General features: G+C 30.6%; 4 protein-coding genes across 5 annotated transcripts in view; 3 read left to right on the forward strand and 1 right to left on the reverse strand.

Annotated features, from left to right (window-relative positions):
* The window catches only part of LOC123299222 (angiogenic factor with G patch and FHA domains 1), a 33,625-nt gene extending 15,940 nt beyond the window's left edge, over window positions 1-17,685 (reverse strand). The window contains exons 1-7 of one of the 2 annotated variants that reach the window (XM_044881524.1): window positions 17,428-17,685; window positions 17,192-17,368; window positions 16,324-16,485; window positions 14,856-15,072; window positions 13,973-14,286; window positions 13,174-13,469; window positions 13,000-13,099 (exon numbers count right to left, since the gene is read on the reverse strand). In XM_044881524.1, coding sequence (XP_044737459.1) covers window positions 13,000-13,099; window positions 13,174-13,469; window positions 13,973-14,286; window positions 14,856-15,072; window positions 16,324-16,485; window positions 17,192-17,368; window positions 17,428-17,673 — 1,512 coding nt within the window. In that variant the 5' untranslated portion in view covers window positions 17,674-17,685. Of the gene's footprint in view, window positions 1-12,999; window positions 13,100-13,173; window positions 13,470-13,972; window positions 14,287-14,855; window positions 15,073-15,118; window positions 15,198-16,323; window positions 16,486-17,191; window positions 17,369-17,427 lie in introns of both variants that reach the window. The other variant, XM_044881525.1, reaches the window with a different exon arrangement.
* On the forward strand, window positions 1,130-2,941 carry LOC123299223 (pathogenesis-related protein 5-like). The gene is made up of 3 exons (XM_044881526.1): window positions 1,130-1,325; window positions 2,206-2,424; window positions 2,580-2,941. The coding sequence occupies exons 1-3, from the start codon at window positions 1,158-1,160 to the stop codon at window positions 2,913-2,915; spliced, it is 723 nt and encodes a 240-aa protein (XP_044737461.1). The 5' UTR covers window positions 1,130-1,157; the 3' UTR covers window positions 2,916-2,941.
* On the forward strand, window positions 6,905-11,320 carry LOC123299224 (pathogenesis-related protein 5-like). Its single transcript, XM_044881527.1, has 3 exons — window positions 6,905-7,111; window positions 8,974-9,192; window positions 10,923-11,320. The coding sequence occupies exons 1-3, from the start codon at window positions 6,944-6,946 to the stop codon at window positions 11,256-11,258; spliced, it is 723 nt and encodes a 240-aa protein (XP_044737462.1). The 5' UTR covers window positions 6,905-6,943; the 3' UTR covers window positions 11,259-11,320.
* Window positions 17,686-19,431: 1,746 nt separating the features above from the next.
* LOC123297480 lies at window positions 19,432-26,565 on the forward strand. Its single transcript, XM_044879153.1, has 8 exons — window positions 19,432-19,471; window positions 19,881-20,355; window positions 22,910-23,004; window positions 23,370-23,595; window positions 23,668-24,351; window positions 24,498-25,079; window positions 25,287-25,522; window positions 25,798-26,565. Exons 1-8 carry the CDS (start codon window positions 19,464-19,466, stop codon window positions 25,964-25,966), a joined length of 2,475 nt encoding a protein of 824 aa, XP_044735088.1. The 5' UTR covers window positions 19,432-19,463; the 3' UTR covers window positions 25,967-26,565.
* Window positions 26,566-27,762: the final 1,197 nt, after the last annotated feature.

Consider the following 27,762-nt stretch of genomic DNA (forward strand, 5'->3'; position numbering starts at 1 on the left):
GGGTACGAAACTATAAACTGGCACTTGAAACATAGCTGAGAACACTCTCCATTAAATTAATTTTCAAACGTTTAAACGCTACGATGCCACAGACAGACAAGCAGTCCGGGAGTTAAAAATAAATAATCAAAAGTGGATGAAAGTTTGAATATAGAAACTCCATGAAAATAATTTTATAGACAAATACAGATCAATGTTTTCCAAATTTTTAATGTTACTACGGTTTTTATAACTTCATGTGATTTATAATAATTATAAAAAAGAATTGTAGTTATTCTTCTCACAAGCAGTATATAAGGAATGACTCTTTATAAATCGAAAAGTAAGACAAGAAGCTTTCCTCCACAAAGAATTAACAAGAAAATTACGAAAATAAATGTATTTATTAAATAAACAAGTGAAAACAAATAATTGATTGAGTTAATTGTTCAAATACCATGTATAGACGGTGTTGATCACACTAGCACATTACACATAAATACATGTCACACATACATAATTGATAATTCCATATTAAAACAAACTATAAAATTTGCATCTAATGTGTGCCCTCGTGAGTACACAGTGATATTTACAAAAAAAATTTCAAACAAAAGTTGTTTATTTTTGGATAAGGAACATTTTTTACATTTAAACTTTTGTTCTATCTCTAACGGTTTACAAGACCCAGTTGACCTTTGTTGCTCATTTGCGAGCACGACCTCAATTTTTACGCCCTGAATGCGATGTAAAAATTTCAGCTTGATATATTTTTTCGTTTTTGAGTTATCGTGTTCACAGACAGACGGGCAACCGAAAATGGACTAATTAGGTCATTTTATGAACACCTATACCAAAATTTTGTTCGTAGCATCAATATTTTTAAGCGTTACAAACTTGGGACTAAACTTAATATACCTTGATACATTTCATATATACATAGTATAAAAATAGGTCATATTTCGATGATACATTGATAAAATGTAAAATATCCTCTTAATAAATAATTAATAAATTATACATAATAATTATAGAAGTAAAACCCACAAATTAAAATTTCCTCGTTCCATTTTTTAATAATCAATATTTAATATTCAAATATTTAAAAAAAACATGTTTAAAATTGTTTTATATAAAAGGCCATGAAAAACTGTTATCAAACAGAGCTAATTGAGAACATGGCTATGATTAAACTTTTACTAGTGTGTGGAATCTTCTACACAGCTTATGGTCGAGAATTTCAATTGTTAAATAATTATGGTCAACAATTATGGATTGGAATACAAGGGAATGCTGGTAAAGGACCACTAGAAGGGGGTGGTGTTGTTTTGAACCCAGGAGAGCGGGTAAGATTTTATTACATTTCAACTGTCTCCAGGCAGATATTTAACATGCAAATTTCTTCAAACAACAAATTTAAACTACTTCAATAATTTTTATTCACATTTACTTCGAAAAATAACGACTTAATTGCGTCAAGAGTCGGATTCGCGTGTAGAGGCGTTTTAAAACTACAAAATAGCAAAAAAAAACCAAACTTTAAAATTAAATAATTATTCAAACAACTCAGTGCGAAACCCCCTCCCCTCCTAAAATTCGAAAATATAAGTATAAGCGATATATTTTTAAACAAAAGCCAAGACTTAATCTATTTGAAGATACGGCAGTCGTATTACATTAAAACTCCATCAAAGAGTAGCTCAATAACGAAATGAGATAGCAAACTAAAATTTTAGTGAAGTTTTTAGTAGGTTTCTCACAAAATTTATCTTTTTGAAACCAAAATCAAACAATTATTAAGGTAGTTCGAGCGCTTAAACTTGTGGTTGAAATTATTTGTACCTTATTTTCAACTTTGATGATGAATTTTGTTATAACTTCATGAATGTATACGAAAAATAAGAATGCAATTTTTTGATATCTGCCTTGGTTTTCGAAATATCGAAACCAAATAATTAAACAAAATTTTCAATTTTCGATCTTTTGAAAATTACTTCAGATATCGAAAAATTGTATTCTTACTTTTCATCTTATATTGTCAAGTCATAACATAATTCACCATCACAATTTCAAATCTTTTTTCTTTTTTTTTTTTTGTTAAAACTTTTGTAATTAACTATTAAAATTAACAAAAGATAAAGATCAAAACTTTGTGTTAGAAAGTCAATGAAAAGTGAACATTTTTTTATAAATTTTTTAAGATTTTTTTAATTACTTTTTTTTTAGTTATCAACCCACAGTGCTGATGATTGGGCAGGACGTTTTTGGGCAAGAACTGGTTGCAATGGAAATAACTGTGAAACAGGTGATTGTGGTAAGGGTTTAAAATGTGGAGGAAATGGGGGTGCACCTCCAGTCAGTTTAGCGGAAATTACATTAAAAGGCTGGGGTGGAATCGACTATTACGATATCTCAAATGTTGATGGTACAAATATACCAATTTCTGTAAGTTTTCAAAATTCATTTTTCACATTCAACCCTAGAAAACAATTTCGAAAACTGTTCTAATTTATAAAAAATAATGCAAGCACTAATACTCACTTCAATTGTTTGTTTTCACTTATTTTTTATTTTGAGCCCAAAATATTTCTTATTTTTAGATGGAACCGTTAGGCGGTCAAGGTGATGGAGGACAATACAGCTGTAAAAAATCACAATGTGCTCATAACTTCAACGATGATTGTCCAAATGAATTACGAAAAGAGGTAAATGGACGCACTGTCGGTTGTAAATCTGCTTGTACAGCATTCGATACTGATGAATATTGTTGCCGTGGTGCTCATGACAGACCAGAAACTTGCAAATCCACTGACTGGCCACAAAATTACCCAAAATTCTTTAAGGATCGTTGTCCTGATGCTTACAGCTATGCTTACGATGATCATAAAAGTACATTTACTTGTACTGCTCCAGCTTATTTAATTACATTTGGTTAAAACTAAGATGTTTTATTGTCAATATGAAATCCATATGACAATAATAAATTTTAACTAAAATATTACTTTTTTTTATACTTATTATATTCCTAACTATCCAAAATTTCTATCATATCCTTACTATTTCCCCCCTCCGATTATTCGGTTCTTTCCTTGTAAGTGTTATATTTAGCTAATAAACACCGGTGCAAAAAACGTTTCTATTACCAATAATTAGCACTGTTTCACAAACATATTAAAAATTAAAAATAATACTTTTGAAATAATTTATTCATTTTTTGATAATATTCAAATTTTTTTCCTATCTAAGTTTATTCAATGAGCCAAAATATGATTTCTGGTCAAAGCGACAACGAGCGACATTAACAAAATAATATTTAATTAATTTTAGGCGTTTTAAGGATGTATAAGCGCCAGTGCAATTTTTGATAAAATGCTTGATTTTTTTTATATGAATTTGGACTAAGTCTAAATCAATTCTGAATAATTTAGGGGGATTGTCCGATTATTTAAATAAATGTGGTTGTCTCTACATCTGAATTTGATACTACTACCGCACGGGGGTGAGTGGTGAAGTTGACACAAAGGCATGAGTTGTTTGTATGAAAGTAATATACTGTTTAACAAATTTCCAATAGATTTAAACAATCTTTTTTTAATTGGTTCTACCATTGATTGTCACAAGCATGGTCCGATCCAAAGGGGGAGGGGGGTCGGGCAACCACCCGAAGCAACAAAAATATGGGGTGGCAAATCCCTAAAGTATGATATACAGTAATGTCGATAATCGGACCTCAATAAGACCAGGGCTAATCCGAAAACTAGGATTCTATGGATAAATTCATTATCACTACATAGTATAAAACAAAGTCGCTTTTTCTGTCCCTATGTCCCTATGTCCCTATGTCCCTTTGTACGCTTAAATCTTTGAAACTACGCAACGGATTTTGATGCGGTTTTTTTAATAGATAGAGTGATTCAAGAGGAAGGTTTTTATGTATAATACATCCATATTATCGTAGAGTAAGGGGTTGAAAGGGATATGCTTCAAAAACTAAAAAAGTTGTGCATCGATTAAGCTAAAATATTGACACGATATACAACCAGCTTCAAAGATGTATTGTTTTTATCTACTTTCAACCTTCGGAGGGTAGAAAGGTGTAGCGAGAAAGTGGGAAGGAATTATCGAATATTTACAAATATACCTAAGTGGGGTATCAAATAAAAGAGCATGACGTGTACATTACAAAACTGTTATCCCACGCAAGGAAATGTGGAGGGAGGGGTGCAAGTGGGGATGTTGCCCAGCAAAGCGGGTAGTTCACAGCTAGTAATTTATAAATTAAATAAAAAAATAAAAAAACACTATTGGAATCTATGTATTTAAGCGAAACTGTACAATCTCAAAAGTGTTAGGGTTACGTTAATTAACGCATTGTATACATAAAAAAACGATTTTTGGCTAATATCTCGGAAATCATCAACTTTATGAAAAATAGTTTCAAGCATAAATTGTCGAAAATTTTTTTCCCTAAAAAGATGTAGAATCAAAAATTGTGATGTCTTGTGCCATTATTCCGAAAATTGGGAAAAACGGCCAAATATATATATTTATATGCTAATGAACAATATCTTGAAACTAATTGATATATCAAGGTGAAAATAGATAAGATATAAATAAAAAAATAAACCGGAAACAACCAACAATAAAATAGCCTAACATAATTTAATGAATTTACTAATGTTTCAATTATTTTTGTTTGGCATACTTTAGCGATAAAATGAAAATTATAATTATAAACTAGTGAAAACAAACAATTGACTGAGTTAATTGTTGAAATACCATGTATAGACAATGTTGATTAAGCAATCGTTTGTTATTTTACGTCATGTAAGCAAAGAAAGATAGTCACTCTTAGATAGGCACACACACAATACAGGTAAACAGTGATGTTTACGAAAAAATGTTTCAAACGAAAGTTATTTATTTATTTATTTATAAGAAACATTTTATATATATATATACTTTTGTTCTATCTCTAACGGTTTACAAGATGGGTTCTACGGACCCAAGACCCATTTGACCTATGCTGCTCACATTAACGAGCACGCTATAAAAATTTCAGCTTAATATCTGTTTTCTTTTTTGAGTTATTGTGTTGACAAACAGACGAACAGACAGACGGTCGGACAACCGGAAATGGACTAATTAGGTCATTTTATGAACACCTATACCAAAATTTTGTTTGTAGCATCAATATTTTTAAGCGTTACAAACTTGGGACTAAACTTTATATACCTTGATATATTTCATATATGCATATTTCATATATAACATACTGTGCGGGCAAAGGAAACAGGTCAACATTATAATAAAATACGTCTAAACAATTGTTATTAAGTTTTAAAAAAGAGCGAGTGTTAAGGGGACCAACTTACGCCATACCAAGAATTTTAAATTTTCTTAGTGTATCATGCATCTACGATATTAATAATTATGCAGAGGTGTTATGGAACAATTCCATTCGAAGAAAATGTTTTTTTTTTAATTATCGTAGGATGCTGCGTTACCGATTGCGCACGTCTTTTCCGAAATATTTTTTCATTTCCGCAAATTGGGCGGATACTTTATTTTGCAAGTTTTTTATTTTACAAAAAGATGCCATTAAAAGCTATCATTTGAGCTACGAACGGACTTCCTAGTACGAGTTATACAAGTCCAGAAAAAAACGAGAAAATTTCCAACGGATTTGACTTCAACAAGTCTCATTCTTTTCGTTTTTTTAACGCTACAACCTCATATTTTCTGTTATTCTCTGTATATATTTATTATTTATTAAGGTATAGTAAGTTTAGACCCAAGTTTGTAACGCTTAAAAATATTGATGCTACGAACAAAATTTTGGTACGGTTGTTCATAAAATCACCTAATTAGTCTATTTCCGGTTGTCCGTCCGTCTGTCCGTCTGCCTGTGGGCACTATAACTCAAAAACGAAATGAAATATCAAGCTGATATTTATAGCGTGTTCAGGACGTAAAAAGTGAGTTCATAAATTAGCAACATAGGTCAATTGGGTCTTGGATCCGTAGGACCGATTTTATCCATTTGCTGGTAGCTTCAACTAGTGGTGTTGTCAAACATTCTCGAAATTAAATTTTTGCTGGTCCGATTTGTAGTAGGGTCGATTATTTTGGCCGAAAGGCCGCAATAATTGTGTTCATTTTTTAAACTCCCTTAAATTATAAAAAAATAATGCAAGCACTGATATTCAACGCATTCTATACAGGGTAACAATTTCAACAATTTCAACAATTAACTCAGTCAATTGTATGTTTTCGCTTGTTTTGGATTTTTTTTAAATAATTGTCTACATTGTATTTATTCTTATAAACTACTATTTTTCTCTTAATTATGAGCCATTTGGGTGTTAAGATATTTGCAGTTCCTATGCTAAAACCCACTTTTCGACAGAATTTAACGAATTTTTTTTCACTGACTAAAAATAGGGCTTACTATTAAATTATAAATTTTCAGAAATATTGACCGTTTAAAACACAAGATAATTATTAATGCCCAAGTTCCCAGTTTAGTGTCAAAATTATAATATCTCGAAAACAAAACGACGTGATGCTATATTTTTTTTTTCAAAAAAGATTATTTTCAGCTCTCCTACTTTTCTTTCAAAATTATTGAGAGAATTTTTTAATATCGTAAAAAATAGCTGGGAGGACATTAAGTTTTACGTACTTTGACCCTTGAAATCGCGATCTAAACAACCAAAAATTCTGCAACTTCGATATCTTAGTTTTTTTTATCAGTTTTTTATTGCAATCATAAACTTTAACTAAACTGATTAGGCTTCAATGTCCACGAGTGTATTCATTTAATGTTAATTTTATAATTATTTTTTAGATAAAGTGAAAAAAAACCCCCGTACAAATATTTCAAATTTTCATTAATAATTTTTTTATATAAAAACGGCAGACATACAACCATGTTCATTCAAAAGAATTCAAACAGTAAAACATGGCTGTGATTAAACTTTTACTGGTGTGTGGTATTTTCTACACAGCTTATGGTCGTGAATTTCAATTGTTAAATAACTATGGAGAGACAGTTTGGGTTGGAATTCAAGGAAATGATGGCAAAGATCCACTAGAAGGGGGTGGTGTTGAATTAAGTTCTGGACAACAAGTAAAATATTATATTTTTATAATTCTTTGTGTGCGTAGTCATGGTAGGGACAATAAAATCGATGCCAGCGCTTTCAGTGAAAAATTTTGGCGTTAACGGAGGCTGTTATGATTAATTTGCAATTCTTTACATGTTAATGTTATAGAAATGTCAAATTAAAATTATTGAAAAATACTAATTAATTAAACTTAATGCATTAAAAATTGCGAAAATAAGAAATCAAATTGCACAAATATTATTTTTCAAATGTAAATTATCATAATTATTTATTTAAATTTGTGAGATAATAATATTAAATTTTCAATGTAAGTCATAACTGCAATCCATACAATTATATATGCATCCATACAATTCTATAATTAAAGTAGTGTATCGTTGTCATGGAAACGAAAATGGTTTTTCTAAACTATAAATTCAAACGGCAGTGACGTCAACACTTCGCTTTCGTAGCGCCATCGCTCGGAGAAATGATAAAATAATATGAATAATGATAAATTATCTCTTTTTCTTGCACTAAATTACAGGAGTTATTTTTTTCTAAAAATAGATTTATTATCACGTACTGAATATAAATACACAAAATCCTTACAAATTTTGAGGGCGGAAGTGCCGCCATTTTGAGAAAAATCTTTATCTCCGTAACCGTGCACTTTAGGGCAAAAATGGTAATCTTAATAATTACTCTAACAAGTTCCTTTATCAAATTTCATGATTCATTCCTCATTTTCAAGCTTATTATGTCTAGGTTTGACAAAAAAATATATACTCACGGTCTAAAATTGTAATGCTTAGGAAAAAATACGCTAGACAAATAATTTGTTCGAAAAAAGTACCATAAATTTAAAACATAAGTTTATTAGGCAAACATTTTAGTTTTAACAAATAATTTAAACATATTAGTTTTTACAAATACTTCCATTCATTCCAGATTTAATACTCAAGACATATAATTACTAATTTTAATACATGTTCCCCTAATATTAATTTTTATACCATGTATATATGAAATATACATAGTATATTAAGTTTAGTCCCAAGTTTGTAACGCTTAAAAATAATGATGCTACGAACAAAATTTTGGTATAGGTGTTCATAGAATCATCTAACTAGTCCATTTCCGGTTGTCCGTCCGTCCGTCCGTCTGTGGACACGATAACTCAAAAACGAAAAAAGATATCGAGCTGAAATTTTTACAGCGTACTCAGGACGTAAAAAGTGAGGTCGAGTTCGTAAATGAGCATCATAGGTCAATTGGGTCTTGGGTCCGTAGGACCCATCTTGTAAACCGTTAGAGATAGAACAAAAGTTTAAATGTAAAAAATGTTCCTTATCAAAAATTAAACAACTTTTGTTTGAAACATTTTTTCGTAAACATCACTGTTTACCCGTGAGGGCGCCAATTAGGCGGAAATTTTATAATATGTACTATACTTGATTATCAGTTATGTATGTGTCACATGTTTGTATGTGTAATGTGATAAAGAAATCAACACTGACTATGCATGGTATTTCAACAATGAACTCAGTCAATTGTTTGTTTTCATTACTTTTCTACGAAATTTGCTGTTTGTTGTTTTTAGCCACGGGTACAGGGTAGCCCCGAGTTACAGTAACTACGGGAGCGGAATTACGCATGGGTCGAGTTAGTAGTCCTTTATTGTAGATAATTAAATTTCCTATCATTTTAGTAAATTTTCGTAAAAATTGAGGCACTATAAGGTATGTGTTGGGGTTGCAAAGGTGAGCAAATATATCTCACATACCCTCCCATTTGTCAAAGTTGATGAAAAAGAAATTCAACAGGTCAATTGATTTTAAACATCTATTTTATTATTACTTATTTTTTCATAATTAATTTTCAGGTATCAATAAACAGTGATGAGAGTTGGGCAGGTCGGTTTTGGCCAAGGACTGGATGTAATGGTGAAACATGTGAAACAGGTGATTGTGGTAAGGGTTTAAAATGTGGAGGAAATGGTGGTGCACCTCCAGTCAGTTTGGCTGAAATTACATTAATGGGAGCCGGTGGACTTGATTTTTACGATGTATCAAATGTTGATGGTGCAAATATTCCAATTGCTGTAAGTTATTTAATTATTTAGCGGGGAGCCCATCACAGTAAATCTACACTTGCAAGCAACTATTGCATCTACTATTTAACGATAGATACAATATGGACTAGGTGTGCTAGGGATTATCTTGGCAGAAATATTTTTTTTACTTTTAATAATTACAAGTATTTTGCATGTAAGAGAACATTTTATTTCAAAGTTTTTCTATTTTCAGGAAAATTTGGTGTGACAGCTCTTATCGTGGCAGATAGGTCTGTCACATCGATTTTTAATATATTAAGGCAATAAAATTTTACCTTTATCATGGAAATACTTTTTTTTAATTTGTTCGTTTGAGTTCTACTTTCTAAATATCTCGGTGTAACAGCTCAAAACTTGACAAAAATAGCTTTCACACAAGTAACAAAAAAAAGACCTGGCAAAAAATATTTCTGCCAGGATAAACCCTGGCACACCTAGTCCATATTGTACCTATCGGTAAATAGGATTGATTCATATACGAAATTTCGATATCAGTTAAGTGCAGTTTTACTGTCACGGGTTCCAGGGCTGATAGCTTTATGTGCCTCATTTTCTTTCTTCTTTTTTGGAAGAAGTTGAGAGAGAACTGCGTGGTTATCATATCGAAAAAATCGTTTTCTATTTTTCACCATCCTAAACCTTACTTGATCATTCGTAAACCTTTGCAATTTTTTTTGTGGGCCTCACAGTTACTTCATAGTTGCGATTAGAAGAATACTTCTAAAACGCAGAAAAATTGACATGTTTCTTTTTTTACTAACTCTATTGCAAGGGGTATTTTTAACCCTCGAACCAAAAAAAAAAGTATGCTATAAGTTTGAACGCTCTGTTTGTATGTTTGTATTTCTGTCTGCCTGTAAGTCTGCGTAGCTATCTTTCAAGTACGAGGATAGAATTCCGTACCCGAAAAATTTTGCAGGAGTTTTTTTTTTTAATTTTGTAAATTTTACTTGTTAGAAATATCTTTAGAAATATAATTATAATCTTTCAATAACTATTCTCGGCAAATGATTCGGAAACTTTCAAACAAAACCAATTTCATTTGATAATATATGTTGTAAGACACCTTCCTACGAAATTGACAAAATTTTGACCATTCGTCCAACCGGAAAATCGGGAGAAATCCCCCAAAATTACGTTTTTCAATTCTATACATGCTAGAAAAATGCAATTTTTTTGCATTTGTACTATTAACTTGTGAAATTATTCTGAAAATCCCATTTTTCTAGCATGTCTACAACTGGGAAAACGTAATTTTGGTGGTTTTTTTCCAGTTTCCGGGGGTTGCGATGTGAACAATAATTAAATTTTTTAAACAATTCTGCTAATTTGGCTATATTTTGGATCGATTGTTGAAAATCCTATCTTTCTAGTATGTATAGAACTGCAAAAACGTATTTTTTGTGGGTTTTTGTGATTTTCCGGAAAGTTGCGATGTGGATAATGAAATTTTTCAAACTTTTCCCATCTCATCTTTCTAACATGTATATAACTGGAAAACACAATTTTGGGGGATGTTTCCGATTTTTCGGAAGGTTCTGAATGGTCAAAGTTGTTTCAATTTTCGTAGGAAGGTGTGTTACAACATATATTATCAATTGGAATTGGTTTTGTGTGGTTGGAAGATTACTCATTTTCTAGAGCAGTTTTTGGGGTTGAGCCGCAGGCCTACTTGTAGTAATATTACTTAAAATGATTTGTTTTATTATATTATATAGATGGAACCAGTAGGAGGTGATCCTGATGGAAGTCAATACAGTTGTAAAAGAGCAGCTTGCTCTCATGATTTCCGTGAAGACTGTCCAGATGAATTACGACAAACAATAGATGACCGTACTGTTGGATGCAAATCAGCATGTTTAGCATTTGATACTGATCAATATTGTTGTCGTGGTCAATATGACAAACCAGAAACATGCAAATCCAGTGACTTTCCACAAGATTATCCAAAATTCTTTAAGGATCGTTGCCCTGATGCTTACAGCTATGCTTACGATGATAACAAAAGTACATTTACTTGTAATGCTCCAGCTTATTTAATTACATTTGGTTAAAACTAAGATGTTTCATTACCAAAAATTAATATGAGATTCATATGAGAATAATAAATTTTAACTAAAATATTCATTTTGTTTTGGTATTTATATTCCTAACTTTATAAAATTTCTATCCTGCCCTTACTATTTCCACCCTTTGATTATTCGTTTCCTTCCTAAAAGTGTTATATTCAGCTAGCTTGGAACAATTATAGTGTCTCCAGTTGTCAAAATTATTGGTTTTATTATCGCTATTAGGAAGTCGAAAGAAAACTAAAAAACTGAAGTAACAAGTGAAACAAACAATTGACTGAGTTAATAGTAGAAATGTCTTGTATAGAAAGTGTGGAAGAGTTTAAAAAACCAAGACAATTATGGTAGCTTTTCGGTCGTCAATTATTGAGTTTTCGAAAATTTCGAAAATTTTTGAAACTATTTTCTAGAATTTTATTTCGTTTTTCGAGAATGTTTCACAAGACCACTAGTTGAAGGAAGCTACCTGCAAATTTTCAACTCTCTATCTTTTATAGTTTTGGAGAAAATAGACACCAAAGTTTTGTGAATTGTCAAAGTTGGAAAGATCTTCTTAAAATTTTGTATAGAGTCAAAATTGTTCATTTCGAGTAACTTTTTTTAGTAACATTTTGTCAACTTTTAAAAAGGAAGGGTAGTTTACCAAAAAGAAAAAAGTGATACCAAATTTTTGGCTACCCTGTACATTATTTAGAAGTTTTAAATATTCCTACATACTTTTCAGAATAAGCAAAACTTCTTATAAAGAATAACTTTTTTTCTTAAAATGCAAAATAAGAAAATTTACAAATATAGTTACCTCAATCCGGGAACACACTGTATATACAAACCTTGATATATATTACATATATACAAGATATAAAAATTATTTCGATATCTTTAAATTTGATACATTATTTATGTTCTAACGTTTTTATTACTGACCGTACGAATGTTCGGTTTCGAAAAATTTCGGCAAAACAATTTAGCTGCGACATCAGCTTCGGTTTCGGCAGAAAATTTACGAAACCTCCAGGGTTATATAAAAATTTTATGAGCATTTTATTTTATAATATAAAGGCTAAGATAAGATAGCTTGACCTTTTATAGCCTATATAAAATAAAATGCCCATAAATTTTTATTTGACGATATTAACTGCTAGACAATATTAATTTCATAACTATATATATGAGAATAATAAACCTCCGGACTAAAATAAATAATTGTAAAATATAATCTTAATCATAAACATTACATAACATTACATAAAAAAACATCAGAATTGAGGATGAAAAACTATTGAACCTAATACCTTCATTTGGTTTTTTTGAAGGGAATTTAATACCTTCATTTGGTCCTAAATGCGTGAAGCCCGTGTTTGCCCAATCCCAAGAGCTTTTAAAAAACTCGCCAAACACGACACACCTATTCAAAAAGTCATCCACCAATCAAACTGTTATTTCTTAACATATTTTCCATTAACTAAGCCTACTTTCACTAAGCGGTCAAATGTTTATACAGTCACGACCAGCGCCGGACCGAGGGTGAAGCAAGTGGAGCGGGCTCTCCAGGCCCCAGGTTGCAGGGTGCGCCCAAATGCCAAATGCGAAAAACAATTTCGCATTTTAAGTGTTGATCTCGATCTATCTTTATTTGGGGGTAGAGCTGACGCTGGTCACGACGCTTAACATTGCAAAGAAAATATGAGAATACAAAAATATTTAGTTAACATAAAAAATAACTTACCGGCTGAGTAATGCCAGTACCATCTTTCCCCAAAGAAGATCCTTCAGTCCATCCCATTCCTTTCAATAATCGAAATCCTTTATTTTCAGATGATATAGTTCTAAAAAAAAAATTATAACAATTTAAAACCAAAAGAAATATCCCCCCAATAAACATTTAGTAATTAGCACATACTGGTGAATTGATGCCGTTTCAGTTTTTGCATTATGATTAATACTACCAACTTTCTCCCTACGGGTTTGTGCACGATCTTGATAGCCGTCGGGTAATTTTACTTCAGGTATTACAAATCCATCAATTCCAAACTTTTTTTTCAGTCGTTTTAGTTCGGTTTTATGTTCATTTTTATTTGTGTTCGATCCAATTAATTTTGGTTCAGCTGATATTACTTTCTTATATAAACCTGGTTCACAATCTCCACAAGTTTCATTTCCTGAATGAATATGGCAAAGTAATTTTGTAGCACCGACCTAAAACAATTTACAGGAGAGTTATCATTTAGGTAGATCTGCCATGATATCTGTTGGAAGGAGGGTATGTGAAATTTTACCAAAAGTTTGTAACACTGAAAAATATTGATATAGTGGGATAAATCTAGCGGATTTTGATAATAAATTCATTTTGAGAAATTTTTTTAATAGGGTTCTCTCGTTGCAAAAAACTGCTTCGATTGATCGGATTGAGACGAATAAAAAAAAATAATCTTTGCTTCGTCCCACTGACAAAGGTAATTCAGTACCAAAGTGTTGGGACCTCAGAATGAGTTCCTTTTATGAAGGTTTCGCACTTATCCAGGTCCCACTTAACCAAGTTTCACTGAAATAGGCTGAAAAAAAATTATTGACTGGTGGTATGACTTCGATACTGACATACTACCTTAACTGCATCACTCGGATCATAGTTTCGAACTACACCACCGAGGCCAAGCCTAATTTTTTATAAATGTTCACACTGAAATTTAGAAAGTAATCACCTGAATAATAGCCCCATGATTAATAATAGTTGGATCGCTTTCTTGTTTAGCAACTGATAATCGTTTACCATCCAGCAATGTACCATTTCTGGATCCCAAATCAACAATCATATAATGACTTGTATCCCGGTTAAATGTAAACGTAGCATGATGTTTGCTAACATTTATATCAGGAATCAGTATTGAATGATTCCCTTCTCTGCCCATTGAACCACCATCACACGTTATGACAAATAATGTTCCGGTTTGCAGTTTTTCTAGACTTGTTTCTTGTACAATTATACGCATACAAGGTGGCCATGCTTTACTTATTTCTGCAAACAAAATTTTTAATAAAGAATAATCCCACTTATGCAAATATGATAATTCATTTTCAAACAAATTTTTATATTATATTCGTGGGCCAAAAATTTGGATCATTAATTGCATTAATATTTTTTGAAATTTTAGGCCAAAAATAAACAATTTTTGTTTGAAACATTTTTTCGTAAACATCACTGTTTACCCGCGAGGGCGCAAATTATGCGGAAATTTTATAGTATGTTCTATACTTGAATATCAGGTATGTGTCACATGTATGTATGTGTTATGTATAAAGAAATCAACACTGACTATGCATGGTATTTCAACAATTAACTCAGTAAATTGTTTGTTTTCACTTGTTTAATTATATTTTTTAAATAGAATTACTTAATATACAATTTTATTTAGAGTATCGTGGTATTTATTTCAACTATACCTAACTATAACTAACTGATCATTTTCAACCAAACTATTCTACGAAAAAAAAGCTATATTTTATATGTCTAACTACGATCCAATTTTTTACCAATGGGTGTTTGCTGTAAATTGAGAAACAATATTTAAAGCTTAAATTAAGCACCTTCATCATTTAAATCACACTCAGCATGTGTGAAAGTTTGAACTTCATCGTTATTTTTTTTAAGTCTAACATGCTGATCATCATTATCACTGTCGGATGAATTTGTGCATTCGCCTTCTTCAATAATGACAGGTCCTGATGATCGTTCATCATCGGTGGTAGGATCAACGATAACCTCCGTAGTGTCTTCATCACCGTGTTTCACTCGTTTGTAATCCTATAAGAAATAGAAGCAACCATTTTTATCTGAATAATATACGTACCAAGTGCTGTTTTACGATATGAATCAACATGAATTTGTGATAATTTATCAGAAAGTCCATCAATGTCGTATGCATTTACCTAAAAACATACAAAAAAAACTATTTCAGATCATTCATTTACGACATTTTGATTTCAATTTAGCTTAAGCAATTTGAGCTCAAACACACCTTAAGGATGTACGAGCGCCAAGATAGTTTTGGATAAAAGGCTTGATTTTTTTTATATAGATTTTTATAAGTTGAACTAAGTCCAAATCAATTCTGGAAAATTTGGGGGGGGGGGATTTTGCTCGATAATTTAAATAAATAAATAACTTCAAAAGTAGGCATATTTAACTTTTTAGATAGATGGATGGTATGTTTTCATAGATTTCTATAATTCTACTCCACTATCTTCAAAAACTTTTACAGGTAAGTTGAATTTGACCCAAATTTAGTATAATTCCATCCTAAGTTTATTAAAATTGGATAAAATTTGGATGTGATTGAGCAAAATTCAATTCTTTTGATTTTTATGACGTCATAAAGTTTAAAAAATCAAATTTTTTCATAATGAACCCAATTGTTATCCAATCTGAATGAAATTTTTTTTAAAACCCACTAATTTTGGTTCAAACTTTTCATTTTTGATGTTATCTTTTAGCTAACATTCACTTTTGTGTGGAATATCGGTACCTAGACTCCCATATCTTCAAAACTTTTAGAGGAAGGTTAAATTTGACCACAAATTTGAAAAGTATGGCCCAAAATTAGTATAATTCTATACTTGATTTATTAAAAATGGATATAATTTGGTTGTGATAGAGCAAAATTAAATTTTTTGGATTTTGATGATGTCATCAAGTTTAAAAAATCAACTTTTTCATAATACACCCCAAATTTTGTCCGATCAGAATGAAACTTTTTTTGAAACCCACTAATTTTGGGTTAAACTTTTCGTTTTTGTTGTTATCTTTTAGCTAACATTCACCTATCGAAATATCGGTGTCTGGACTCTACTATCTTCAAAGTAGGTGGATTAAATTAGACCCTAAATTTGAAAAGTATGACCCAAAATTAATATAATTCCATACTTGGTTTATTAAAATTAGATCTAATTTGGATGTTATAAAGTAAAATTCCATTTTTTGGATTTTGCTGATGTCATAAAAACATAAATTTTACGATAAAAATTTATATATAAATAATTATATAATTCTTCTTACTTCTCTATCTTTGATTTTCTCTTTTCTCTTGGCTGACGTTCCAACTTCGGTTTCAGAAGAAGTTTCTGGTAATTCCACTTTTGAGTGAAATTCAAATTCGTGAGAGTGTTCATTATATTTATAGTATATTCCTGTATTTCCATCATAATATAGTCCATATTCCTAAAAAAAAATTACGATAACATGCCTATTAATACAATGAATAAGCCGGGAAAAACTGTTGAAAGTGGGAAAACAACACCGATTTTAATGAAATTTTTTTATAACGTGTTTATAGGACCCCAAGAAACATTCAGTCAACTTAAGCTAGTCATAAGAGGGTATAGGGCATACAGCGTGGGGACCATGAAGGTTACAAAGAAGGAGAACGATCGCTACGTGTTAAAGCATTAGCGCGTCTGTCCCTGAAAATTTGTAGAATTTATAGTTCATTTTTCAGCCACCAGCCGCGCTGTCATCAAGAAGTAGTATCTGCGAAGTTAACTGTTTATGAGTACAAGTAGATGAAGTTAGTTGCATAATGTACAAATTGATATATCATTTCAAATTAGCGCACAACAGCCCACTTTTATTGATACTACTTAGCGGTCGCAACGCCTCACTTATTTTATCCATATTTCGGGGACAATATTTTCTATAGCGATCGTTCTCCTTCTTATAATCTTCATGGTGGAGACTATGTAGCCCAAATTTTTTTGAAATGCTAATTTTGGCTTAAAATTGTATTTTTGGTCACAGAATACGAATCCAATGTCAGACTACACGAATTCTGTCACATATTTAATAAAATCGTGCCATTTTTGATTCGAAATTTGACTTTTTGACATAAAAACTAAAAAAGTTACAGAGAATTTGCAAGGAAACTTACAGCATTATAATAATAGCCAGTTTTGTAATCATAATACAATCCTGATGTAGCCTCATATACAAATCCTGTTTCTTGTACAACGTTTGTTGCAGCCTCGGTAATATCGTCTACGATACTTTTAACAATCGATTCATCGTTGACCTCGTATTGAGTACATACATCATGTTTTTCAATTTTCTAAAAATGATAACACAAAAACGTTAACTATGTAACCAGACATCAATATGATGCCTTACAAATTCAATTTTTTGTTTATATTTTTCCAATTTTCTTCGAATTTTTCGTATTTTTTTATCTTGTCTATCAATATATTTAAATAAGCTGTCAACAAATTTCTTGATTTCAGGATATTGTATAAAATGTTCTTCAAAATTGAGGTTAGTATCGATAAGTTTCGATAATAGATTTACTTCTTTTTCACTATTTTCAGTTTCAGATGATTCCAAATCATTGTTACTTAATTTACATGAACACGAACTCATTTCATCAAAGCAGCTATATTAAAATTTTTATAAACGAAACAAATTAAAATTAAAACAATCCAATCATGGAAATAAGTATTTATTTCATGCTGTCATTACAAGCAAGTGGAGGGCAGAGTGGCGCATTCGTTTGAAAAACTACTGACATGAAATTTTGCGTTTAACATTTAGCTGTCGATGGTGTTGCATGGGATAACATATTTGAAACCTCACGTTGGCTCAAGGGTATTAATTATTCATGAGAAATAGTCTCTGCAAGTAAGAAACGAAGTTAACGAATAAACTTATGAGCCTCTGCGGTCGCTAAAAACCAAGTTGTTAAAAAGCGACCTTAAATAAATTAATAAATAAGTAAAAAATTTATCAGCATTTCATCACGGAGCTAACGAGTAATCGAGATACCGATTTAGCTTTGGAATGGAAATGGACAATGGGGAATGAGCAACCAAGACAAAGCAAATACTTTTGCAGAGCAACTTGCAAATATATTCACTCCAAATGGGATGAATCCTCCTCGAAAAAACACCTCCACTTGACCAACACATTGGTATTCCATGTGTAGCCATCAAAGATGCAAAACACAATAAAGGTGAAACAAATTTTCGACTGGAAAATGCTGGTTCAGAAGATGCTCAAAATTTTCGTCCTTTTTGCCCTAAAACCAACCGTTTTCGAGATATAGCCAATTTTCCATTTTCACATGTCACTTATTCAAGACTAACTAATTTCACCAAAAATTATGAACATTTTTAAGATTTGTATTAGGAGAATATAAGTTACAAGGGAAATAGTAGTACCTGATAGGGAAATGGTAAGTAAGTGTTTTCACCCTTTTTCTTTTTTCTAGTATTAATTATTATAAAACTTTTAACTATTTGTTCGTTTCGTTCCATTTACATAGTGAATTATTTGCACCTTATGTGCAAATAAAAAAGAAAGGATTGGAAAAATCAATTTGATAATTTGTAGTAAAGAAAACATAACATAGTAAAGTATGAATTTTAAAAATTTCAGTGAAAAAACAAAGGATTACAAAAACAAAATACATCTAAATGCCATCTATGGTAAACTTGTTGAACTAGATTAATTTCGATGGTAGTACCATCTATGGTAAACTTGTTGAACTAACATTAATTTCGATGGCAGTGCCATCTATGGTAAACTTGTTGAACTAACATTAATTTCGATGGCAGTGCCATCTATGGTAAACTTGTTGAACTAACATTAATTTCGATGGCAGTGCCATCTATGGTAAACTTGTTGAACTAACGTTAATTTCGATGGTAGTGCCATCTATGGTAAACTTGTTGAACTAACATTAATTTCGATGGTAATGCCATCTATGGTAAACTTGTTGAACTAACATTAATTTCGATGGTAATGCCATCTATGGTAAACTTGTTGAACTAACATTAATTTCTATGGTGTGCCCTCTGCCGCTAATCAATGAAACTAACATTTTACCTCGATTTATGGTTAAAATTTTTAAAAGCTTCAATTCACTCAGCATGGGTTCAACATTGAAGTGAGTGCGTAAACCAAAGTTGATTACTTCTTAGTGGAATATTTATTGTCTAACAGATGGCGTCCTTTTTAAATATTTTGACATTTTAAAACATCAATCTTCTTAATTTCAATAAGGAAAAAAAATCATGTGAAAGTTTTGTAATTTATACATAATAATATTTATGCAATGATGGAGGAAATGTGATACAAAAAAAGTGATTTTGAACATATTGTATTTATAAATAATAATATTATTAAGACATTTTTTTTTTTAAATACTCAAAATGTCGAAGTAAGAATTGTTATTTTATTTAAGAATGTTATGTTTATGTCATAATTAATAATTAATTTATTATAATTTAATTTACATACTTGTATGTAATTATTTATACTTATATATTCATTACATACCTAAATGGGAAAAAAAATTTTAGAAAACAACAACAAGGGAAAAAAACTATTCAATGTTTACGTTTTAATATTTAATTTAGCAAAAGTTTGTTTCAAGTTTCATAAGTTTTACTAAAATTGTGTAATTTTGTTTTTCCTGAATTAGTGTTACAAAAAAATAATAAATATTATGAAATAAATCCTTAGCTTAGAGCTAGAGTTTTAAATAGATGTTAATTAATATAACGGAATAAATCCTTGATCTAAAATTATAAAAATCAATTAAAAAAAATGATAACTGTGTGTTGTAGGGAAATGATGATTATATTTGTGTACGATACGGAGTGTTGTAAGAAGGAAGAAGATGATCCCGCTTCAGCTGTCGTATATTTTCATCCTAGTTGGGTTTCAGACCATCAGCGACTCGAATTAGTTGGACAACTAATGGGAACAACACATTTCTTATCAAATGTTTTTACGTTCCCAAAAATGATTACATTAGAAAGTGGAAAATTCGCAATAAGACGATTTTCTCGATATATTTTAGCAATTGGTACAGATAGAAATATTTCTGATTGGGTTATAGATCATCGTGCAGATATTCTCTGTTCATTGATTTCAATATTTCATTGTAATATTGATACTATTTGTCAAATTACGACCACAAATGGTGAAAATAATAAGAAATTCAAAGAAAAATTATATCAAATATTTGAAACGTATTTACCAATTTTACAATATGGTGGTAATACGTTTTCGAATGCTCCAATGATGCAATTACCGAAGGTAACTACAATTTTATTTGGTAAATATCTCTCTTTGGGTGCCTAGTCGGGTGCCAAGTTGGTTATAAGAATTTGGTAAAACTTAACATACAAGGTGTCTCGTGACTGAATGGATATAGCTTAGGTTAGGTTAGAGTGGCTGTGCTGAGGTGGGACACACTTAGACCATAGGGTCCGTTGTGATACTGTAAATGGGTTGGCCCATCCCCGACCAGGATATAGCTTAAGAGCGTATTCTTTTAAATCGAAAGTGCCTTGCATACATACTTTTGCCCAAAAACCAATAGTTAAGGTGTTATGGACACTATCAAATTTAACTAATAAGATATTTTTGAGTAAAGTAGTTTAATGTTTTATTAATTAAAAATGTTTATTCGTACATTACTAGATGGATTATTGTCGATCATGTTAATAATAGCTTCTTCGTCGGAAAGTTTTTGGTGTACCGGACGTTTTTGCATTAGCTTTAGGAAAATTACCTTTTTCTGGCAAATGACGATGCATATTTAAGAACTCTTGTTTGGCCTTGCACTGACGCTCTTCCATTTCCGTCACAATATGCATAAATAAAAAGAATATTCTTTATTTGCAAACGTAGCCATTGAATTAATCTTAATACTCCAGTCAACGAGGATTAAACCTCTAAATTCTTTCCTATTGCTCCGATTACCCGATTTTAACGGTAAGTAGATAAAACTAGAAAAAATGAACGTTAAATGCCGAGTGGAGCATTTGAACAGAGGGTGGTAGCCACCCCTTACAGGTTGTGGAAAAATATATGTTAAAAAAGATAAAAGGAATAGATAGATTACGTCCAATTTTCAGTTCTTCAACTTCGAACTTCAGTCGCTAATAACTCGGAAAGTATTGACTTTTCAAATTACAATTAAATGATACTTTTTGCTTGAATTTCATCGCTCTATTGATTCCTGTTGCAAATGTTGCCATTTTAAACATATATTTTGCCATCCCCTAGAAAGAATGACTACCACCCCCTGAGCAAAAACATCACTAGGCATCATATAACTTTTGATTTGGAGAGTGGACAAAGCTTAATCCCAAATTTTGATCAAAATCGATGCTATAGGTCAAAATTTAGAGATTTCATCTTTTTTCTCCTAATTTATTGAAGTATAAAAATTACAACTTAAAAAATAAAAAACAGAAACATAAACAACCAAATATTATCATAACAACAAATATGGCAAAACAATTACAAGGCCTACTAGATTATTTTACTGTTATTAAGTTTACTCCTCTTGACTAATAATAATATCTTTAGGGACATAAGTGTGCATATAACTCTTTAACCAGGACCCGATCTAGCTATTTAGCCGCTTCGGACAAAAATAATATTTGCCGCCCTTCACACTCATACCATATAAATAATTTTTTTTAAGTTGACATTTGCTTGAAACTCGATAAATTTAATCGAGGAAAATGCTTCAAACGAAAAACATTAGTTTCAAAGGGACGCATCTTGTATCGGCATCGAATTCGATCTAAATTTTCAAGTTCAATAAAAAACTCACTCTGATTCATAACTGACAAACATTTGATGAACGCTTTAAATTAGAAAGTTGTTCTTTATAAATACGCAAACATTTTTTTGTAAATCGATAGTTTATACAGTAACTGATAGCAAAAATCTAGCTTTTGGTGCGTTTGTTCATTCAATTTGAACTAAAATGGTCTTTGTAGAAAAACAAACCACTTTTATTGGATTTATTGGAAAATTTTTTTCGTAGTGTGTCTAGATTTCGCAGAAACAATAATACGAAATAACAATTTTGATAGGAAAAAACAATTTTGGGTAAATCTTTTCAATCCGTTTTTGCCTAATCCGTACGGAAAAATGTTTCTTTTTTAATCAATAACAACTTTCTAATTTAAAGTGTTAATCTATCGATTACCAGTTATGGAGTAAAGTGAGCTTGAAATCCTAGGTTTTGTTTAATGTCTATGTATGATGTGCGCCTACACACCCAACATTTTTTGCTTAAAGCTTTTTTTATTTCAAGCATATGTCAACTTAAAAAAGACATTCTATATGTAATATGTATTATATGTACAGTTTCGCTAAAAACATTCCAATGGTGCTTTTCCATTGTTTTATTTTATTTATGAATTATAGTGGATTTTTCCATACTATCCTAGTTTTTGAAGTATCTCTGGTCTTATTGAGTACCGATTATCAAGGTTACTGTATATCATATTTTAAGGATTTATCGCTCCGGGTGGTTGCCCGACTCGCCCCCCTCGGGATCGGACTCTGTCCTTAACTATTGGGTTTTGGACAAAAGTATATAAGTTACTTTCGACTTAAAATTGTCCAAAGAGTACACTCTTAAGCTGTATGTCCATCGAGCCACAGTACATCCTGTATAAGCAGATGTGGAGCTTTGAGAATGATAACGTTTACTTCTCGAATAAATATCTCATAATTTTCACGATAACTTGAATCATAATATCCTTCCAAGACAACAAGCAACCTTAACAGTTAGCACCTAAAGAATTTTAAAGTTTCATGAATTCAATGTAAATATTTGTTTTAGAGTTCGAGTAACGTATTTTTGGAAGCTATTCAAATATTACAATGTTGTCAAGATGTGAATGGTGTTTTGGGTGGAGTCATGTTTTACCATAACAAGTAATTTAAAATTTTTTTACGAACAATGTTTATTTATTTTGTAGGCCAGTAACATACAAATATTTCAAACCTTAATCCATCTACCATTTTACTATAAAACCAATGTTTTATATGCCTACTTTTGAAGTAATTTATTTATTAAAATAATCGGGCAATAATATATAAGATATTTGACTCATAAATCAAATTTTTGGCTTTTGATTAACGACCTGGAGATTAAAATTAGTTGTTATTTTTAATGATAAACATATGTGCAAAGTAAACAGATAGAAACTAGAATTCTAAATCCTTTGAAATATTCTTTTAGTAAACGATTCCAGAAAATAATCTAATAATTTTGTTTGATAACATTAATTTTATTTTAGAATTGTAGCAACTCAACTGGATTCAGTAATAACAAAAATGTTAATAATGACTGATCCTTATCGAATTAAATGCACAGCAGAAACTTTAAATGTATCATTTGAACTTCCTGAAGGGGTACAATTATTACAAGTATACGTTCACAAAAAAGAATATAATCGATTGAAAGTACTTTCAAATAAGTGTAGAAGTGCTTTTGAAAATAATAATAATAAAAAATTGAAAAAGGTTAGTTTGATTTATAGTAATGATTCAATCAAATTAATCAGGATATTTATTTTCACAATTAATTTTTTTTAGCCATTTCCCTCAAAACCACCAAGCTCAACAAAAGAACCAGTATTCACCGCAATGAAACGTGATAAATCAATAATATTTTCAACAGTACCAGAAGAAGATGTCGAACAAACATCTCCTCCGCCATTACAAAACAACAAAAAGAAATTTATCGAACGACCACGTTCATTAAGTTTATTTTCAACAACAGCTGATGTTATCAATAACGAAAAAAAGAAAGTACAAACTCCATTTCGAAGTCAAGCTAGTGTTTGTTCAACACCATTAGCTGATAAAGTTTTACATGGTAATGTGATGTCAATTTGTTGTAACCCCGAAGAAGAAATTAAACCTGTTGTTGAAAATGTCGAAAAAGAAAAAGGGCCAGATGAAAAATTCAGTATTTTAAAAAATGTATTTAGCAATAAAAAATTGGATGATGTAAAGCGATCGTTGAAGAAGAATATTAGCCAATTTTCAAGGAATGTTACCATGAAATATTATGGAATTGGTTTGAAAACAATGCCAACAACACCATTGGAAGAAAATTCTGATTCTGTTCAAACAAACGATAATAAATTGTACCATTGTACGACGATTACCGATCCATATTTTCCAGTATTTGGTAATAATGGAATGCCAATTTCGAAATATTTATATGATACACAAGTTGTGGAACAATTAGAATCAATGTGTAATGAAAATCAGGTTCGACATTTTTTTTATAAACCTAATTTTATATGAATTTTAGTACAATTAAGCTATATATCTAAAAGGAAAAAATTAATGCATTTTTGAAATTTTCCACAGTTGTTTATTAGGTTTTAAAACTTTTTTATTTATTTCTATTACAGAAACAAAAAGATATCGAATCTGAAGATAATGTCAAAGACAATAACATTTTTAAAAATTTCGATTCCGATTTTAAAACAATCCCACAATTAACACAAATTGTATCAGAAATAACAAAAGATCCGAACGATTCGAATAAAATCAATGAAAATATTGATAAAGATTTTAAAAAACGTCGCCATTCATTAAATTTACCATTAAAATCATTAACATTAGACTCTGTAATTGATAACGAAGATGATAAGAAATTATTATTCTCACCAGTTCAAAAGAATTTAGGTGGGGTACAATTAACTCCACTTTTATCAAAATTAACCATTTTGGCAATGGATGAAAAATCAAGTGGGATTGGTAGTCGTGATACAACACCAAGTGAGAATCGTGATTTTAATTTTGATCGTAATATTTTCAATATCAATAAGAAAAAAGAGAATTTTGAGGAAATCAATAATGATGAATTTAATTCAATGGATTCAGAAGATTTAGAAAAAGCTGCGCTATTTATTTGTGGCCAACAAAATATTGTTCTTATGGTTTTAATCGAAATGGATGTTGCTCAAGATGCAGAATTGATTTTAAAATTGGTATATTATTTAAATAAAATTATTGTTCTCTTAAACTTAATATAGTGAAACCTGGTTAAGTGAAATACATCAAGAAATCTGCAAAGTCTCACAATGTTAGTACTCAGTATGAGTTCCAGGTTTATGGAGGTTTCTCACTTATCCAGGTCCCACTTAACCAAGTTTCACTGTATCTGTAAAATGTATATCAAATTGTAATTTTTACAGTGGGAAATATGTTATAATACGCTGAATCAGTTGGAATCACATTTACATCAATGTATAGATCCATGTAGCAGTGCTACAACGGACATGGGTGTGGATCCTTATAGTTATATGTGTTTAGATCAAAAATGGGATATCGTTCAACGTGGTGGTCCTTGGGGAGTTCCAGAATTATCTATAATTACACATTTGCATAATAATTTTATGGAAGTAAATAATCTTTGTGAGATTATTGTCAGGTAATAATATTATAAATGCTTTTTTAAATAATTTTCGAGCCCAATATCGGAATGAAGATAGGTGCTTGATTTTGCGCAGTACCAAAAACTCAGTATTGACATGATATTTAACTGTATAATGGTCAAATTTTGTCCACTATGTTTTTTAATGTTTAGGTAGGTCTCTTACAATTTCTCAGGCTAAATTATTCTTTATAAATTAACAAACAACTTTTCTTGGGAAAATCAATGCATGGTATAATATGTTTTTAAATAAAAATGAATATTTTTTGCAGGAACGATGATAGTATTATTTATGGTTACAAACACAGTCAGACTGAATTATTTTACCATCAAAATTCAATAAGTAATGTTGGATTACCAACGCCTGCTGATTTAATGGGTACAGTTCCGTTAAAAGCAAAACGTCGATTGGAACGTGACCATGCTATCATTTTACTATAAGTTGTATAATATATTTTGTTTTTTTAATTAAATATTATTTAATATATTGCTTCATAGGTGCCATGATCAGTTAAGTGTTAATTAATATACACATACATATACCCACAAAATTAAAGGGCATTTTACCAAAAAAATATAGTCTCTAAACGGGATTTACGTGTCTTCCTTTTATTAAAGTACTGACTGCAATGTAGTCATCATCCGTATGAATTATCTAATCATAATAGGCAGGCCCGTGCTCACAGAAGGTGTTTTGGGGTCAAAAACCCTCCCGTTGAGAATCTGTATACATAAATTTTGAATTAACAATATAGACCTATAAAGGCACCCATTTATGAGACGTATTTTCACTGGCGAATCAGATATCCATGCATATTTTGAGCTGGATACATTCTTTGGCTTTGTCTTCGAGTCGAGTATTTCATACAAAAAACCTGGATCTTGGCAAGGTATCGAACTGGCTGATGCTGCGAAACATATTTTGATTGAAAGAAAAGAAAACGCTGTAGAAAAGTTCAGGAAAATTTTCAAAACCATGAGTGATATCTGCCATGAATACAACATAGAACTGTGGAAGCCAAGATTCGCGTCATAACAGAACAAAAAAATAAAAAAATTCCAGTGCTATGATTATTTCAAAAGATACAGAATTTTGAATCCAGAAAGAAGAAGAGAACTTTTCAAGAAAAATAAAGAAGCTTTTGTTGTAAAATAATTCATATTGATGGTGACCATATTGTAGTCAATCATGATTGTATAACAAGGTCGTTATAACAAGGGATTTTGATCTAAGTTTCTCTAATTTTGTCGGGTATATATATTGTTTAGTATTATAGTAATTTTAGCTATTTAAATAGTATTTATTAAAAATTACTGTTTTCTGTTATTGTTGAATTGATTCAAGTCGTGACTTTCAAAACTTGATGACTGACAAGAATGATGTACAAAATTATATTTTCACCCTAAAATAATAACTGATATCTGATTTATAAAAATTTTATGTTGAATTTATTCTAGTAATTTACTTGTTGAATAAATATTTGCTCGATTACTAGAATAAGCAGTTTTGTATTTTGAAGCTCTTGGCATTAAAATAGAAAACTCAATAGCTGTATTCTGGAAAATTTGATAACTGTATTCTGGCAACTCGCATACTGTATGGTGTCAAGGTCTCAATTCTTCATGATAAAAACAGTCTTGGGAAATATATACTAAAAATGATTAAGACATTCCGTTAAGTGATATTTCTGGTGCAGTATTTTTGTAAGTGTTTCGTCCAAATAGATTTCAAATCGTATCAAATACTGTGTAAAATGGAGTGCGATATCTTTCTAATAGCCCTGGAGTCCGTGATAGCAAAACTGCACTTATACGGATTTCGAAATTTTACATATGAATCAATACTATTTGACGATAGGTACAATATGGACTGGGTGTGCCAGGATTAATCCTATCAGAAATATTTGTTTGTCAGCTTTTTTTTTTACTTATGTGTCAGATATTTTAGTCAAATTTTGAGAGATAAAATTGAGAGTCACGATTTGAAGTAAAATTTAATTAATTAGTACTTTTACTATTATCAGCGTACAAAAAATAATAGGAATACAATACGTAAGAGCATATAAACCATACTTTCTACCTAACTAAACCAAAAAATGCACTAAAACAATTAAAATGACAATTTTTCATAAATGTAGAAGACTGATCCAGCTTTGATGGTTAGTAGTATGAAAACGACTGGTCCGAAAGTATGCGTTTAGTTTCATTTAATACATAATTTAATGTTTCTAAAACTT

This window comes from Chrysoperla carnea, chromosome 4 (assembly GCF_905475395.1).
Source record: "Chrysoperla carnea chromosome 4, inChrCarn1.1, whole genome shotgun sequence".
Classification (NCBI taxonomy): Eukaryota; Metazoa; Arthropoda; class Insecta; order Neuroptera; family Chrysopidae; genus Chrysoperla; species Chrysoperla carnea.

Bases quoted from the DNA above. Each gene is read 5' to 3' on its own strand.
- LOC123299223 (XM_044881526.1), top strand. From the start codon at position 1,158: ATGGCTATGATTAAACTTTTACTAGTGTGTGGAATCTTCTACACAGCT. The intron at 1,326-2,205 runs GTAAGATTTTAT...CTTTTTTTTTAG, and splicing joins TTTTGAACCCAGGAGAGCGG to TTATCAACCCACAGTGCTGA. The intron at 2,425-2,579 runs GTAAGTTTTCAA...TCTTATTTTTAG, and splicing joins GTACAAATATACCAATTTCT to ATGGAACCGTTAGGCGGTCA.
- LOC123297480 (XM_044879153.1), top strand. The intron at 20,356-22,909 runs GTAACTACAATT...TATTTGTTTTAG, and splicing joins CAATGATGCAATTACCGAAG to AGTTCGAGTAACGTATTTTT. The intron at 25,080-25,286 runs GTATATTATTTA...TAATTTTTACAG, and splicing joins CAGAATTGATTTTAAAATTG to TGGGAAATATGTTATAATAC.
- LOC123299224 (XM_044881527.1), top strand. From the start codon at position 6,944: ATGGCTGTGATTAAACTTTTACTGGTGTGTGGTATTTTCTACACAGCT. The intron at 7,112-8,973 runs GTAAAATATTAT...ATTAATTTTCAG, and splicing joins AATTAAGTTCTGGACAACAA to GTATCAATAAACAGTGATGA. The intron at 9,193-10,922 runs GTAAGTTATTTA...TATATTATATAG, and splicing joins GTGCAAATATTCCAATTGCT to ATGGAACCAGTAGGAGGTGA.